General features: G+C 52.5%; 6 protein-coding genes across 6 annotated transcripts; all 6 read right to left on the bottom strand.

Moving 5' to 3' along the window:
- Nucleotides 1–1,044: 1,044 nt before the first annotated feature.
- Nucleotides 1,045–2,382, bottom strand: GLOTRDRAFT_50031 (uncharacterized protein; the record flags this gene model as incomplete). The annotated part of the gene is made up of 6 exons (XM_007872443.1): nt 1,045–1,462; nt 1,533–1,795; nt 1,847–1,904; nt 1,979–2,111; nt 2,165–2,183; nt 2,272–2,382. Coding segments are annotated over 6 exons (1,002 nt in total), but the record flags the coding sequence as incomplete, so codon positions are not given.
- A 280-nt stretch (nt 2,383–2,662) lies between these two features.
- Nucleotides 2,663–4,017, bottom strand: GLOTRDRAFT_50066 (uncharacterized protein; the record flags this gene model as incomplete). Its single annotated transcript, XM_007872448.1, has 5 exons — nt 2,663–2,749; nt 2,829–2,864; nt 2,911–3,042; nt 3,571–3,680; nt 3,732–4,017. 5 exons carry the CDS (start codon nt 4,015–4,017, stop codon nt 2,663–2,665), a joined length of 651 nt encoding a protein of 216 aa, XP_007870639.1.
- Nucleotides 4,018–4,590: 573 nt separating this feature from the next.
- On the bottom strand, nt 4,591–6,284 carry GLOTRDRAFT_66488 (Diaminopimelate epimerase-like protein). The gene is made up of 3 exons (XM_007872499.1): nt 5,021–6,284; nt 4,824–4,973; nt 4,591–4,773 (listed from the first exon to the last, which is right to left on the bottom strand). The coding sequence occupies exon 1, from the start codon at nt 6,277–6,279 to the stop codon at nt 5,341–5,343; it is 939 nt and encodes a 312-aa protein (XP_007870690.1). The 5' UTR covers nt 6,280–6,284; the 3' UTR covers nt 4,591–4,773; nt 4,824–4,973; nt 5,021–5,340.
- A 36-nt stretch (nt 6,285–6,320) lies between these two features.
- On the bottom strand, nt 6,321–8,411 carry GLOTRDRAFT_112601 (N2227-domain-containing protein). Its single transcript, XM_007872498.1, has 11 exons — nt 8,295–8,411; nt 7,993–8,221; nt 7,733–7,932; nt 7,599–7,681; nt 7,460–7,527; nt 7,297–7,363; nt 7,088–7,236; nt 6,949–7,034; nt 6,820–6,892; nt 6,659–6,765; nt 6,321–6,576 (listed from the first exon to the last, which is right to left on the bottom strand). Exons 1-11 carry the CDS (start codon nt 8,385–8,387, stop codon nt 6,478–6,480), a joined length of 1,254 nt encoding a protein of 417 aa, XP_007870689.1. The 5' UTR covers nt 8,388–8,411; the 3' UTR covers nt 6,321–6,477.
- Nucleotides 8,412–8,554: 143 nt separating this feature from the next.
- GLOTRDRAFT_81891 (JAB1/MPN domain-containing protein) lies at nt 8,555–9,630 on the bottom strand. The gene is made up of 5 exons (XM_007872497.1): nt 9,195–9,630; nt 9,103–9,127; nt 8,943–9,039; nt 8,787–8,889; nt 8,555–8,735 (listed from the first exon to the last, which is right to left on the bottom strand). The coding sequence occupies exons 1-5, from the start codon at nt 9,576–9,578 to the stop codon at nt 8,673–8,675; spliced, it is 672 nt and encodes a 223-aa protein (XP_007870688.1). The 5' UTR covers nt 9,579–9,630; the 3' UTR covers nt 8,555–8,672.
- Nucleotides 9,631–12,373: 2,743 nt separating this feature from the next.
- On the bottom strand, nt 12,374–15,245 carry GLOTRDRAFT_141301 (uncharacterized protein). The gene is made up of 7 exons (XM_007872496.1): nt 15,148–15,245; nt 13,696–15,086; nt 13,486–13,644; nt 13,336–13,427; nt 13,094–13,280; nt 12,866–13,034; nt 12,374–12,812 (listed from the first exon to the last, which is right to left on the bottom strand). Exons 2-7 carry the CDS (start codon nt 14,982–14,984, stop codon nt 12,537–12,539), a joined length of 2,172 nt encoding a protein of 723 aa, XP_007870687.1. The 5' UTR covers nt 14,985–15,086; nt 15,148–15,245; the 3' UTR covers nt 12,374–12,536.
- Nucleotides 15,246–15,344: the final 99 nt, after the last annotated feature.

Genomic DNA, 15,344 nt, shown 5'->3' with positions numbered 1-15,344 from the left:
TGTTGAACGCATTCAGTCCCAGCTTCTGGATGGTGCTCGGTGGGTTTACATCAATATTTTATCCTGAGACAGTAACCAACCACGGAACATAGTGATTTTGCGAAGGTACCGGGTGAAGACTGCAAAGCATCATCGGGCTTTGATGAGACTGAGTTAGAGAACATGCGCAGGGAATGGGCGGCAGCAGTCGCAGGTGTAGAAAACTAGTTCCAGGGCTAACACGAGGGATATAGTATAGTCATGGATGTATCTCCTCAAATATCAAATTCTTTCATTGCTTATACCTGCCCTACGGTGTCTATCGAGTGATATGCATGCCTATACAGCCTCTGCTATGGTGGCTATTGCGGCTATGCATAGTGTCTATTGCAACTGTGGTACTATGTGCGGCTATACCGGAACGGACGTTCCTATGAGCCTATGTTACCTATCCAGCCTATAGATCGCTTTATAGGAACCCGCGTGTTTCCTGATGCACTCGTATCACGATGGGCCTAAGTTTGCTACGTAAAGAAGCTTCTTCGAGTAGTCGCTCGCATTTGGACTCGCTGTATCCAGAACCTTCAGCGGCAGTAGCCTCCACAAATTTCTCATCCATGCGAGTACCAGTCATATCAGTTGCAATATCTAATAAAAGCGTCAGAATACTACCTGGAGGACGGTCCTGAAGATGTACTCACTGAGCAATACGCCGACCGAACTGATGAACAACAAACGCGGAGGCGAGGACAGCCTTGATGTCAGCGAAATATCAACAAGATTGCGCACGCCTTGGACATGAGGTTCGTATGATTGCAACGTCATCTTGATATCCACAGTGTATGCTGAACTTTGCAATGTGTCACTATATCCGAGGACGGAGTGTAGATACAACCCACCGTTGTGAATGATGTGCGTGCACGAGTCCTCGATCTAAAGAAGAGGTGGTGAGTCTTCAACAGGGAGGATGTGACATTGCAAAAGCTTGACCTCTTCGACCACCTCCGATGGTAAGACTGGCGGAATCGCGTTTACATCGGCTTCGATAAGTACCAGCTTAGGTGATTAGAGAAGCGTGCTATCAAGATCTCTCTCAGAAAAAGACTTCTTCTGTGTCTCCAACAGGCTCGTACCGGACCCGCTTCGCCTATTGATAGCAAAAACCTTGCGCACGGCCGTGTCCCTAAGAAGCCGCGCCAGGATGGCCGCACCGAGACCTCCTGTGCTACCGGTAAGGAGGACGGTGTCCTCTGCAGCATGCGTGGACGTGGGACTATGAAGAGGAAGATCTTGGCTATGCGCCTCAGCCATGTTTTCCATTTCGGATAACTTGTCGGAACTGGGGGCATGCGATCTTGTGCTGGAGCCCTGATAAGACATAAACTGAGCCAGCCTAGCAATGTTTGGATGCTCGTAGACAAAGCTCGGGGTCACATCCCTCACATTGCGCATCGATTGACGCAAAGCATGTAGGAGGGTATTTCTAATTCACATGGCTTGCAAACCAGGACCGAGTGAGCAGAAAGATCAGACAAAGAGCCAATTATACCGACCTGTCGCAGCCATGTTGGAATAAGTCGTCCGAGTCCAGCACCTGATACTTCAAAACTTGATGCACCACTGTTCGCACGTATTTGATAGACTCTACGTAAGACCACTTGCCCGGAGGCGGTATATTAGCTTGAATCGATTCCTCAGCGGAGTCATATAACTGCTGGATCTCCTCTTCGTACTGAGCTAGAACAGCTTGCCTACGGGCTGTGTTCTTCGCAGTGTAGGTGAAAGGTTTAAAGGGCCCTGACGCCACGATTATCGTCTGTCAAGCGTCTGAGTACGCCTTATACTTCGCTAGCGAAAATAAATCTACTTCTTTGAAGATACGGGAGTGTTGCGGAGCATAATTATTTATACGTTCGATGGTAGGCCTTTCTGAATGTCAGAACCTCGAATGCTCAGACGTGCTATATGAAGAACGACTCAGCAGATGAGGTTTCGAAACGCGATGAGTTTGCCCATATCATTTGGGTCAAAACCTTCCGAGGGACTGGGATCTATGAGAACACCAGCGTTCAATTGGCCGCGACCAAACATGACGGACCCAGCCACGCGCGGATCTCGACCCAATATGCTCTCTTCGAGGTACCTGTTAGGATGGCATGATACGTAAGATATCCATAGTACTCACCCAGTGGTCCTGGGTTCGTCTTGGGCTTCTGTTAGTTGACACCTCGACAGTCTACAGATGCATGCTCTTATCTTCTCTCCGGTGCTGTGCATAATTTGGTCATCGACACGTCCATGTATCCTCCACAGCCCCGGTTTAGTATGATGAGGAGACAAGAGGTCACTGATTCCCCATGCATCGGTCCCGTCTACTGTCGTCTTGAACACGGAGGGTAAATGATAAGGGAGCGCCTGTCCGGTAATAAGTATACCACATGTCAATAATGATAGGAAGAACTCACGATCATCAAGAATTCATAGTTTCCGGTCCCGTCTGGTACAAAGTGACCCTTGATGTGTTCGCCGGGGCTCTCTGTATGTGCGCCACGACCACGGTTAGACTTACGCATGCGCGCGAATTCTCATCGAGACCTACTCGGTAAAATAGTGCTCATGATACCCCCCTTGGTGCTGTCGAAGACTAAGCACTTGCGGTCTTCTTACCGGCTCTCGGGGCTGCTTACCATCGATAGAGTGTAAACACAGAAACACCCTCTCGAGTAAGATTATCGCCCGCTTCCTTAGAAAGTGGGCCACCGTCGTAAAGCTTAAGCAATGCATGAGGAGTCAGGCGACGCTATCGCTGCGGAATGATCCTTGAATGCTCACAATTCCGTCTAGTTCACGCAACTGTCGACATATGCTGCGTTGCGTGACCACGCCTGGCTTCTTGTAAGCATTAGACTGATACTAGGGGCTATAACGTACTTCTGCGAAGCTCGGAACACAGAAAACAATATCGCTTTCGCAGTCGAGGGCTCCTTTAATAACATTCTCGGGTGTGGGAGCGACAGCTGGAGTGCACGGCATGAAAGCGGTGATGACTAGGCCGCTTGCTGCCTGGTAGAGCAGTTCTCAAACATTGTCTGGTAAAGTAGAGTGGTGTGCTACTCACAGTCCAGGCAGTTTGCATCATACCCATTCCGTGGAACATAGGCATGGCATGACATGACAGGCGTTTGCCGGTCAAGTCACACTCCCCGAAGTCTTGCATCTGGTGAGACCGTGTAAATGCAATCGAGTGTGAAACTCAGGGTATCATTCCAAGCTGGAGCATCATGTGATGGGTCCATACAACCGGCTTTGGGAGTGCGGTGGAACCTGCGGTGGCAAGTAAAACAGATGACAGTCTCTGAACGGGTCGAGTACAGCTTACCAGAAGAGTGAAGGAATATTGCAGGGTCATCCATGGCAGGGTGTGCGAAGGGTAACATTTGGAAAGACTCGTGCTCCACGTATAACTCCTCAAAGTTGGGCATGATGGAGACACCTATCCTTATCCGGGCCTCCACACCCGGAAGCATTTTGAGAGATTCTTCTACGAGTACTTGAAGTGAGTTCTCCCTTCCTACCAAGTTCTACTTTCACTTTGCCCAGGAGATGAGCGATGGCAGCGGACGAGTTTCTCGTAGAGATCAGAAAAGCCGCGTATCCGGCTCGTATGATCCCGACCATGACCGTGAAGTATGTGATGGTATCTATTTCACCCATGAGACAGCCGCCTGGGTGAGATAGTTGTGGCCTCTCACCAGATGCTGCGAGAATCGCTACGATGGGACGTCGGCCAGCTGAAATGGGACTGCCGACTCTTGGCCATAGAATATGACCGACTTGATGCACTGCGCATACTGCGGTAGGCCATAGTATCTCATGGGTAACTCCTTGGCTATCCGCGAAGACGAAGAGAGGATGGTGTGGGGTGTGGCTGTAATGCATGTCGTACATCTCAGGCAGGGTCAATGAGCCGTCGAGAGGAGGAGGCCTGAATGTCGGGCTGCTAAGAGCCTGTGTCTGCGGAGGGAGACGTAGAGGCATACACTTGTAGTCAGGGTTACACAGCGGAGGCATCGTAAAACCGAGAGCTCTCGTATAACCTTGCTGGTTGAAGAAATGAGCCGTCTCCTGGAAGGGGTGCTAGACCGCGTTTTGTATCAGTATTTGAGAGACTCACCATGAAGCCCGAGGAGACCACAGATAATCAAGGGGATCCGTGGCACGCGAACACATGTGGGTCCCGCTGAACACCGATAAGCACTCCCTTCTCACATAACCGGTCAAAAGGCAGAGAAACACCTTCACTGAGCATAATGTAGTGGGTAAGTCACGATATGAATATTGGTTGTACGGCCATCAGCCATCTCGATGGATATGAAGGCCGATTACCATTTATTTCCAGGTAGAATCCAGGAGAAATGGTTCCCTCAATGGGGGACGTGAGATAAGAATCAATAGGAATGCAGAAATGGCCGAATGAGAACTAAAAAACTCACTTGACTCTAAACGTGGTAAGCACTGTGCAAGTCATCAGCAGGAGCAATAAAGTAAAAATCGGGCAATGTGTGGCGGCCTCTTCGAGCTATGCGCAAGGGGCTGATCATATGAAAATGCTCAGGAAGGATATGAATATTTGAGCCATTTAAAAGATAAAACAGATTGTCATTTGCGGTACTCTGTATGGATGCGGATGTCCATCTCGGACAACGGCCTGGCCAGGCCGCCCGATTCATAGAATGCAACGTTGTTTTTAGAAACCTCGCTCTGAATGTGTTTGTCGAGAGCTGCTTGGTTTTCCTGAGGCAAGTTGCCCAAGTGGTAGACGATGCAATAAGAGCACGACGTACGTAGACTTCAAACACGCAGACGAACCGCTTGTTCTTCGGGTCAAAGCTGATGCGGTACTGCAAGCAGCCAGGCTCCTCCGACTCCGCGTACGCTTGAGCCTTGCTCAACGTCTCCAGAAGTTCATCCTCTCTCCCTTCAGCCGCCTCCAGCTGGGCGAGTCAGTCCGGTGTGCGCTTGCTGAACAGGATGCACCTACAAAGGCATATACGGTGATGTCCCCGGTTGGCATGTCAAGCATTCAAATGACAGTGTCACAAAACCTTCTGCGACGTCGACGCAGGAGTGCTGCCGAAGCGAAACAACCCATTATCAGGCGCCCAAGAGGCACGTCACTTCGCTGATTGTCTACGCAGGAATAGGGAGGAATGCTTGCGACTGACTCTTTGCCACAAATGATCCGATTGTATGAATGTATTATGGTACACTCAGTATCTCCCAGCCCGACACCTCTTCCCAAGAACCTTCCGTGGCTGATCACTGACCGAAACGCGAGTATTTCGTGCGCCCTGTCAGGACTCATACCTCTATCTTTCCTTCCATTACCTTCACCGCCTGACCCTGGAGCTTAATTTCCTTAACTCCCTTTGCTCCTTGGCGCACGATCACACCAATTTCGCTCCTCCTGCCCATCTCGACTCCCTGTGTGATCTGGTATCTCTGCTCGCCCTCTCCCTGTGGCGCCCTAGTCAAGCTCATCCATGCACTGAATGCACTAGCAGCACTCCCGGTGGCGGGATCCTCTTGCCCGATCCCATAAAGCATACGCGTTCGCACTTTCTTCAGAACCACCCCGTTTTCCGTCGTCTCACCCGTGACGACGAAACAGTAAGTCCCGACAAACCCTACAAGCCAATCTTTCTCGTCTTTTCGCTCCCCCTTGCCCTCGACGACAAGCTCATCCCTTATGCCTCGTAAGCTCTCTAACGCCTCCAGATCCTTCAGCTGCACCATAAGGAACGTCATCCCTTTGACAATGGACACCACGGCTACACCTCCCTCCGCCAACTGCACCAGATTAGCGTCAGTCAGGCCCTCGATCTTCCCCAGAAGCTCTTTGTAGGGCTTATGAATGAGCACATCGTGCGCGACCCTCACGGAGGCCTGTGACGCGCCCGGGTCATAGGTAATCGGCGTAAGACCTGCCAGAATATCCAGGACAGCCTCCTGCCTCCCTTTCAGCGGGCCAATACCCAGGAGGTAATATGTGCTCCCGACGACAGGATGACCAGCGAAGGATAATTCCTGCTTTGTTGTGTATATGTTGACTTTGACACGCCCCGTGACCAGGTCGGGAGGATAGATGAATACGGTCTCGCTGAGATTGAACTCCTTCGCGATTGCTTGCTTTTGCTCTCCGCTGAGTGCGTCGGCCGAAGGTACGAGGACTACCCCTAAAGGATTGCCCTCGTAGCGTGTGTCCGTGAAGACGTCGAGAGTAAGGAAGTCGAGCAACATCGCCACTTCTGTGTCACTCCTTCACGAACATGAAGCATGCACCCTTTTATAGCCTACCGGTCGAGTCACAAACCTGGTCGATCTGTGATGACTAAGTCAAGTGTTTGCCCGGGCTTCCTTGGCATCGGCAGCAGTTCATGCTCACGACTGCTGATACTCTACACTACATAACGCAGAAGCAAGAACCAGGCCGACCCATCAGACCTTCTTCGTAGCACACCAAAATGCCGCCTGATACGCATATCCCAACATACTCTCTTTGTTGTGAACGTATGTAGTCTCGATCGTCTTCTCATTCTGAATATTGCGTGTGCCCCAAGAAAGCAGCTCCGACGGTTACTCTCATGTCGATCAGGGAGGAGAAAGAGACGGAACGTACATGAAGCTCGAACCCTATCTTTCGAGCGAGCTCCTTGACGTCTTCAAGGTCGAGCTCTACGGAAGGGTCGTTCGTAGTGTTATTCTCGAAGTGCCACAGTAATGGTCCTGATGCCAGAGACCTTCAGTATGAGGGGGAAACAAAAATAGGGAGAAACCGACCGAGGTTGATCCACACGCCTCCCGGGGCGAGGATTTTATGCAGGATCCGAAGATAGTTCACGATATTCTTGGCCTAGATGAGACAGTTATGATAGACCTGTAGGTCAGCTTCGGCTAACGTAGACCTACAGTATCGATGAAGAAACATGTTAGGACTGCATCCCACTGCTCGCTCTGAGGCTCCTCTTCACTTCCGTAAACCTCTTCAAAATCGCCTAGGATTCAGCCGTAAGCACAGTATTTGCCAATTCCAACTGATACAACGTACCAGCAACCATCGAGAAATCTGAGTTAGGCGGTAGGGACGATGGTAAAACGTCAGGAATGAGCACTGGTCGAAGAAGGGATGACCGGCTTCGAAGATTGGAGAAGCTGTGGACATAAGGATAGATTTTATGCTGTTCTACCTCTGTCGTCCTGCAGTGGCAGTAGCGTCTAGTGGGAGATTTGGCAATGATCTTGGCGGTTAATCCGTACCTGTTTAATATGAAATGCGAAGAAAGTAACATGTAATGGGAGAATTCGTTCGCTTGACATCTGAAGCCTGGTGTTCGTAGCGAGAATGAAAATGATAGTCAGAACTTCAAATCAGACCCTGGTAGTTGCATGAGGCATCCGAGGCGTCTCCCATTATACGCACCTGATTTCGCGATATCCCAGGCTAGTCTGCCCATGCCCGCACCAGGTACAAGGACACGCACGGATCGCCTGTGATGCATCATAAGGGAAAGACGAGAATGAGAGCGGAGCAGTCATCGATTAGACATCACAATCAGGACCTTTCTTCCAGCGGGACGTGGGCGAAGTGCGCTTGTAAGGCATCCTGCATCGGTTTGTAACATGCGTGCCGTTCAGCTTTCCCCTGCAAAAATGAGCCTTCCAGCCAGCGGTGAGGGCGCGATGAGATGGTCACCTCTTCACTCCAGTCGCGTACAAACTGCTTCAGAGTGCTTCGCAGTTTATCCATGTCGTTGTCGGTAGGGCGGTACCGTCTCGCCTTCTGAGAGCCTGAAGCTGTTCCAGAGCCAGAGCTCAGGTTCAGTGGGGGACCATGAGAATGGGAATGGGTGTGGCCATGGTGTGGACCATCATGCGAGTGGGTGTGCGTGAATTCTGTGTGTCAGACATCCCTTAGACTATTACAGTGAAGACCAAACCGATTGCAATGCCCACCAGGGTGGCTTCCTGAAGTTGACTCGTGTTCGTCCCCCTCTCCCCCATCGTCGTCCGGCTGCGCAAATATTTCCGGATCCTGGATGACGCCCACCAGGAACTCTGCGTTCGCCATGATGGCCTTATCCACTTCATCGAGCTTCGATTTATAGCCCAGCCCGTCAAGCAACTCTTGATCTGGCAAGGGAAGGGTATAGAGGTCCTTTCTGCGTCGATTGTTGGCTGCAAGCTAGGAACATGTGCGGTCGAGGGTCGACATGAGTTCAAGACCTGTACTGACTAGGCGGTTGGATTGGATTCACCTGGTACGCCGCGTACTGGCGGAAGGTTTCCATTACATTGTGGAAATATCTCTCTTCTTCCTCGATTTCCGCTTGAGTGAAGTCGCGCATCATTTTTCCGATCAAAGTTGTCGAAGCTAAAGGTCGAAGGAACCAAGGCGAGTCACTGAGTACTAAGTACAGCGCTCACTACTCGGACAGCTTCATATATCAATAACCTCGAATTCACATGTAAAATCAATCTCAGGCTTCACCCGCCCGAATCGTTACAATTCGTACATCTCGGAAAGTACAGTATGCAGTGATGTATGGTACAATGATGGGACATGGATCTCCAACTCATGCTTAGAAATAGACAGAAAACAGGACCCGCAGGAAATGTCAAGGTTCGAAGAATATTCACCGTAAGTCCACAATCTCTACACCAATGTCCTTCATTTGTACATGACCTTTGTCGGCATCCTGTCCGTACAATAAGCATTGCGTTTGCGTAAAATCCATGGATAGACTCACGGTATATATAGGAAGATCAGGATGAGGATGAAACGCTTCCTTCTCATGACAATCCAAGATGGTCTGAAGACCTGGAGGATCCGTCAAGCGAAAGATGCCATAGCTAATGTAAATGAGGTCAGCATGCCTAATCCCGACAAGCCTGGCATGGCTCACTTTGGAGTGGATGTGGGCGCGCACACGACCGCGAACGACTCGGGTAGCATCCTCTGGAAACCGCCATGGGTATGCAGATCGACCGATGACATGAAGCCTGGAGTGATGCGAAGGTTAATCCAAATATAGGGGCTCAGGTCGACTATAGTCAGCGACTCACATGATTGCGTAGGATGTGTATGGATCTATAAAAGAGGAAAACATTCACTGTCAGCGCGGCGAACCACCGGAAGTGAGAAACCCTTGACCCACCCATCCCAATGTAATGAGGTTCCGTTCTTCCTGAAACTCCAGCACGAGCTCTTCCTCGTCCATCGCGCAGGTATCACTCGTTGAATGCTGCTTCGGAATCAAGAGGCAGGACACAACATACTTGTGGCCCTTGTCCCTGCCTAACAACAAACCGCATGTCTCACGATTTCGCGCGGTGTTGGCAGCAGCTATGGATAGGAAGCGAGGCAAGCATTCGCGTGGTAGATGTACAGTCTTCAGCTCGCGGACGTTCCCGTCCGACTTCGAGTCCGCTCGAGTTATCCGTTCCAATCCTGACCCAACAGGAGCAGATGGCTGTGGCGGACGGGCAGGTGAAGGTCCATTGGAAGGATGAGGACGATGCTGGCGATGCGAGTGCTGCATTTGAGGATATGTTACGCCATGCAGTCCTATCGAGGACAGATGGGAGTACGGGTCGGATCCTTGACCGTCGAAGAGCAGAAGATTCGAGGCGGCGGGTCCACCCATGGTTTGCATAAACATAGACTCCAACGAAGGTGCGTATCCTTGCGCGATCTGGTGTTTGGTCATCAGTGACGGGTACCGAATGGCACCCAGCTCGGGCGGCGGAGGAGAAGTGGTGGTCACCGGAACGGGATATGAAGGGCTAGTAGAGAGCAGTCAGACAGAATTGGGTCTAATCACCAGCAGCTAAGTTACCTTCGCCTTGGGGGCTTGGATGGTGAGCGTTCAGGTTGCTTCTCGCGCCGTACTGATGGTCTTAACCCGGACGGCACATCATTCACAGATGCATCGGTGGAAGAATCGTCATCGTACTTGGTCGGACTCTCCAAAGGCATGATCGGTACGCCATTCATATGATGCGACTCTAAGAATGAATATTGCGAGTTCGACGGTGTCACAGCGGTCGGTGCTGGGAGGGCCGACGACGCTGTTGGCGTAGCTTGGTGGCGAGCACGCGCACTCGCCTCAGCTTCCCGCTGTCTCCTGGCATGTTCCTCACGGTCCCGGATGGCAGCGGCCTGCTGAGCAGAGCTGATAACATTTGGAGGGGCGGAGACGGGCAACCCGGATTGGACGCATTGGCGCGCGGCACGAGCTGCGTCGTCTGCCTCGCGTTGCCTGCGGGCGATCCCCTCCTGTTCCTGCGAGAAGGCGGATTGCCGCGACGAGCTGAGCGTCGAAGTGACGGGATACGAGGAGGTAACTTGGCTTCTCGCCGCACGAGTAGCCGCGTCTGCTTCCTGTTGTCGCCTCATTATACTTTCGGCTTCTTCTCTTCGCCTGTCCTCCATCCTCCTCGCAGCATCTTCCTCCCTCCTCTTCGCGTCTTCGTTGCGACTCGGCTGCGGATCCCGGTCGCCGACCCTCATTCCGTCAAATCTGCCGGCAAGGGCATCGCCATCAGGAAGTCGAGGACCGTACACCTGCCCGCGCTCGTCCCTGACCCGTGCTGCCTTCGCCGCAGCCTCTCGCGCCTGCAGCTCCTCCTCGCGCCTCCGGACATCCTCTTGCTGACGGTGCGCGTACTCGTCCGCCTGCCTCCGCCGAGCAGCCTCGACTCCTTCCCTCCGTCTCGCTTCTTCGTCGGAGCTCCCTCCTCTGGCGTCATCGTGCGGGTACCCTCTTCGAGGTGGGTCCGTCCTCTTATCTCTCATAGATCCGTACACGTCCTCCTCTTGGATCGGGAACGGCTCTCCACGGCTCCTCCTGGCGCTCCCCGGGTCCTCCTGATACGATTGCGGCGTGTGCGGGCCCGAGGACGGCGACGAGTCTGACTGGGACGCAAGCCAGCGCTCGTACCGCTCCACAAGCGTTGGTTTAATCTTACTTAGGTTGTCCAGAATATCTTGCCCATTCTGTGTGGTAGATAGATATTAGCATCGCATTCCATTTCATGGTAGATAAAGACGTGATGGGAAAGACAGGACAGAGTGTGCTAGACAGGTGACTCTACAAATCTGGGCAGAGCTTGCCCGCATCTCTGGTCATTCCTTGCTTGCACGACATCTGTGGGGGCGTAATCGGCTTGGATCAGCTGGATCGAACGGGAAGGCGGTGATTGTCAGTCTCACCCATTATCCAACATAACCATTGTATGTCGTTCTAAGCGTGCCGAGAGCCCTCCAATCTCATAAGCATCCAATGAGCGGAACTCAAAGAGGCACCTGTCTGATCACTCGAAAACACTCCAGCATCAGTGCAAGTCAACCATGCTCTGGCTGTGCATGACGCTCGAAAGCAACGTCGATCCCCGAAGTGCACCGCAGTCCTGTGCAGCTCGACAGCATTGGGATGACCAGACACGGCCAGTCTGTCAAAGCATGCCCAATCGCTCGTACACACGCGTAAGTGAGCATAAGCGACCAAGGCTCGGCGAGACATGAATCCTCAACATGCATGAAGACTCTCTCCAGGAGGAGTTCCTCTAAATCCATCCGCTGTACGCCCGAGTGCGACCATAGCACATGCATGACTGAATCATAACGTACCAATCCAAGATTATGCCGCTGCGACTCGTTCAACAGCGTATGGTAGTCCCGATGTGTAGGTAACTTCTCCAGTACAATCGTAGCGGCCTTTGCGAACTCGACGAAGGCAGCCTCGAGATCGCCTGCGCGGACATACTCCTTGCCAACATCGCGGGACCTCTGTGCGGTGCGTAAATAGGCCTTGAGGTCTTTGGGACCCTCCGATATGCCTTCCAGAGCTCGTTCTGCGAGCTCGCTGATGCTCGCTGGCCGGCTCGCGCTGCGAGGACCGACAGGATGTGATGGTACAGATATACGACTGGGTGTAACAGGGTACACCAGAGTGTTTCCGGGGGATATTGCACCTGCAGAACGGGCGCCAGCAGGAGACGTAGGAAACGAATTCATAGAGTGCGCAGCAGGTCAGAAACGTTTCACGAAATAAAACAGAACATGGTGGTAGCCAGAGAGTTATATCAGGACGTCCACTGCGTAAGTGCAGCGCAAGAAATGGAAGCTACACGTGTTTGTCTCGCACTGCCTTGCTGCAGGTAGATTACGCTACCGTTTACACACACAGGGGGGGGGGGGGAGAAGGAAGAAGGAATTGAAGGGAATCAAGCGAGGAGCAGCGACCGCAGCCGATTTGGCGAGACTGCCTTATCGCCTATACGTACATTCTTGTCAAGGTGGTAGAAACGGCAAACAAGAAGACCGTGCAGGGTCCTGGCACGCAAAGATATCCCGGGTATGATGGCGATGTCGGGGGGATACGTGTAGCGTATGTCAAAGGACGCACCGGAGTATCCGGAACAGAGCTATAATTCAGACTGTACAGGATCCAGAAGGAATAAGCGACGGACGGACAATATCGCACAGGGAAGGGGCCTCATCCTCTGACAACACCCACCGTCACCTCTACTTCAGCCTCACCTCTACTTCCGCTTGTCCCGACGGCAAGAGCGCTTTCACACTTCTCCCAAGCCCACCGGGTCAACTCGACCACCTCGCGGTCGCTAATATCTTTCTTCACGTGCAGCTCGAGCGTCACGACAAGGGACTGCATCGCAGCCTTGCTTGTCGTGGTGCTCGGCCGTGTAAGCGGGGCAGTCAACTGCCATATGTGTGGGGCAGGTAGATGGAGGATCTCGGGATGCCGCTCCATCTACAGGCGAGTATATTAGCGAGCGGACGTACAAGAGGTGACATGGCACGTACCTCCCGCATGGTCCGGAGGAACGCCTCCATTCTGCCACCTGGGAGGCCTCTCTCTGGCGCAGTCTGTAACAGAACAGCACCGAGAGCAACACAGGCCCGGTAGGATATTCGGAACATCATGATGGTTTCCAGAGATGAAAGCAATAGATCAAATGACTGGTGCTGTGATCTGCAGCATAGGAAATGTCAACATGCACATTCTGCCATAGAACCCCACTGGAAACGCACGAAGGGACGATTGCGACGACGACCAGTAATAGCGATGCAGATAATATAGGCGATAAGGCATATGGGTTAGAGAGCAGGATTCCGAGTTGGTTGGTAGGTAGAGGATGGGTATATGATGAGGGCATTGGGTAGCGAGACAAAGCGGAGCGGACGATAGCTGACATAGGAGGCAGATAGTTGCCAGCAACTAGGAGACGAACGTCGTGATCAGGATTTACTCTCGAGTAGAACAGAGGGCATACCATTCACAAGCTTGGCGTGATTATTGAAAAGCAGAGCGCTGCCCGTTAAAGACGCGACAGATGAAAGGATTGTGAAGACGGGAAACTCAATGCTACGAACAATCTAAGTTTGAGCATTGGAACGACAGACGCTTGAGACAAGGAACCTACCCATATAGGCCGGCAGTCTCATCACCAACGTGGTGGTGGTGGCCCTCCTCTCCAACGGACAGCAACAAGTGTTCCACCGTCTCCTTACAGACGTAGACGGCTGAGAACATGAGGTATATGGCTTGTGCGAACAGGAGTACCGTCTCTATCCGCGCGTTCCTATCCAGACCGCTTCGTCAATAGGGTCCGCAAACCTGTGACTGGACGCACCCGTAAGGCCGTCGGATTTTAGCTTGCATACTTCGGCTTGACAAGTACGCAGGGAGGAGCTGGCCAAGGCCCAGTCCAAAAGCGTCGAAGACAACCCAATATCCCATCCCCGTGCACGCGAGCGACCCGACTTGCTGCCCACGCACCCACATCCACGCACCGAGTAAGAATTGAGCGGCAGTGCACAAGATAGCAATAGCAGATGTTACATGGCGAGGTTCCAAGTCTAGTGTATTGTCTAGAGACTGGTGTATACTCTTCTCGGACGCACTGGGTTCGAAGCTTGTCTGAGTCGGCTGCGCAGATTTGGGGAAGACGGCCGAGCTGAAAGGCGAGACCGGATTCCACGGAGAAGCCGGCATCGGGGTAGGGTTTGTCTGCAAGTCCGTCTGCTCGGCTCCAGGTTCAAGAAATGAAAAGAAGTTATGCGATAGCGAATGCCGATGGTGATGTCCCCGCTTAGACGGCCGGGAGGACATCGCTGTCATGGGATGCGTGGCGGAGGCAGGCAAATGTGGCTCATCCTGCTCATCAGACTGACTTGGAGGCCGCGCACCGAATGTAAACCCTTCGCCTAATTTCTCGGGCACTCGGGAGCGCAGAGTCGGAGCGCTCTCCATCGAGGGCAAGGGCACACCCTGCGGCTCAATGTCATACTCCAGCTCTTGAGCACCGTCTTCCAGGATAGTTTGTTGGGGCAACGCCCCTGGCCGGGGAAAGAAGATGGATAAATTACGGGAATTTATACGTGAATGACGGCGGTAGTTCTTTGGCGGGGCACCTATTGAAGGTCCCGATATGGAAGAGGACGAAGATGAACTTTGACTCAACCGCTCATCTTGAGGAAAAGAGAAGGACTCGGATGAAGAGACCGACTGTGAAGAAAAGGACGGTGATAAAGGTGACGGCACGATGGAGGCATAAGGCCCGGACGTCGATCTGGTACGGGAGTGCCCAGACTTCGAGAAGGAAGCGCGCAACGGAGAAGGAGGAGCGGCACCGTTACCATTCGTGGCATTAGCAGACGAATTGAAGGAGAAGCTGGTACGAAAAGGGCCTGCTGACGGTGGTAAATTGGGGTAGAATTGCGACGCCCCAAAGCCAGGCGGTGGTTCCAGCGGTGTAGAGTTTACGCTCAGACGTGGAGGAGTCATGTCATTCTGCACATTCCTTGTGGCACCCGGATGTATTCCTTTGGGCGAATTGCTTCCATCCCGTCCAATCAGTGAGACTGTGTGCTCAGTATTGGACACTGGCACGTCTTCATGGCTCGATTTTCTTCTGTGCATTTCAGCTCGTTCGCCCTAGTATACCTTCAAGATAATGTCTGGCGGGTGCGCCAGCACCAGACGATGTATGCAGCCCAAGACTGTCCAGAATGCCTGTTATTGCTGCTCAGATAGATCGATGTCAAGTTTGTGTCCTAGATCACTCTCCAGCTCGTAAACGGACCTGGTTTCGTGTCAGCCCTCCAAGGACGTCTTAACGCTCCTGTGCCCTGCCAGTTTCGGGTTGTGGGTCCTGGATGCTTTGGGCTGCTTGTACCCGCGCCAAGGAATGTGCCTGCCGTTGAAGACCGTCTAGAACGCCTTCGTCATGCCAGTCAAGTACAGCAAACGTAGCCTTTGCGTGCTCTGCAGCAGGTAAAG

This window comes from Gloeophyllum trabeum, assembly GCF_000344685.1.
Source record: "Gloeophyllum trabeum ATCC 11539 unplaced genomic scaffold GLOTRscaffold_00018, whole genome shotgun sequence".
NCBI lineage: Eukaryota > Fungi > Basidiomycota > Agaricomycetes > Gloeophyllales > Gloeophyllaceae > Gloeophyllum > Gloeophyllum trabeum.
This window is presented reverse-complemented; position numbering and strand designations above follow the sequence as displayed.

Bases quoted from the DNA above. Each gene is read 5' to 3' on its own strand.
- GLOTRDRAFT_112601 (XM_007872498.1), bottom strand. From the start codon at position 8,387: ATGATGCGCGACTTCACTCAAGCGGAAATCGAGGAAGAAGAGAGATAT. The intron at 8,222-8,294 runs GTGAATCCAATC...ACATGTTCCTAG, and splicing joins GCCAGTACGCGGCGTACCAG to CTTGCAGCCAACAATCGACG. The intron at 7,933-7,992 runs GTGGGCATTGCA...TCTGACACACAG, and splicing joins AACTTCAGGAAGCCACCCTG to AATTCACGCACACCCACTCG.
- GLOTRDRAFT_66488 (XM_007872499.1), bottom strand. From the start codon at position 6,279: ATGTTGCTCGACTTCCTTACTCTCGACGTCTTCACGGACACACGCTAC.
- GLOTRDRAFT_81891 (XM_007872497.1), bottom strand. From the start codon at position 9,578: ATGCAGCACTCGCATCGCCAGCATCGTCCTCATCCTTCCAATGGACCT. The intron at 9,040-9,102 runs GTGAGTCGCTGA...GCATCACTCCAG, and splicing joins TACACATCCTACGCAATCAT to GCTTCATGTCATCGGTCGAT. The intron at 8,890-8,942 runs GTGAGCCATGCC...CATTTACATTAG, and splicing joins GCGCCCACATCCACTCCAAA to CTATGGCATCTTTCGCTTGA.
- GLOTRDRAFT_141301 (XM_007872496.1), bottom strand. From the start codon at position 14,984: ATGCACAGAAGAAAATCGAGCCATGAAGACGTGCCAGTGTCCAATACT. The intron at 13,281-13,335 runs GTATGCCCTCTG...TTCGTCTCCTAG, and splicing joins TCACGCCAAGCTTGTGAATG to TTGCTGGCAACTATCTGCCT. The intron at 12,813-12,865 runs GTACGTGCCATG...ACTCGCCTGTAG, and splicing joins TCCTCCGGACCATGCGGGAG to ATGGAGCGGCATCCCGAGAT.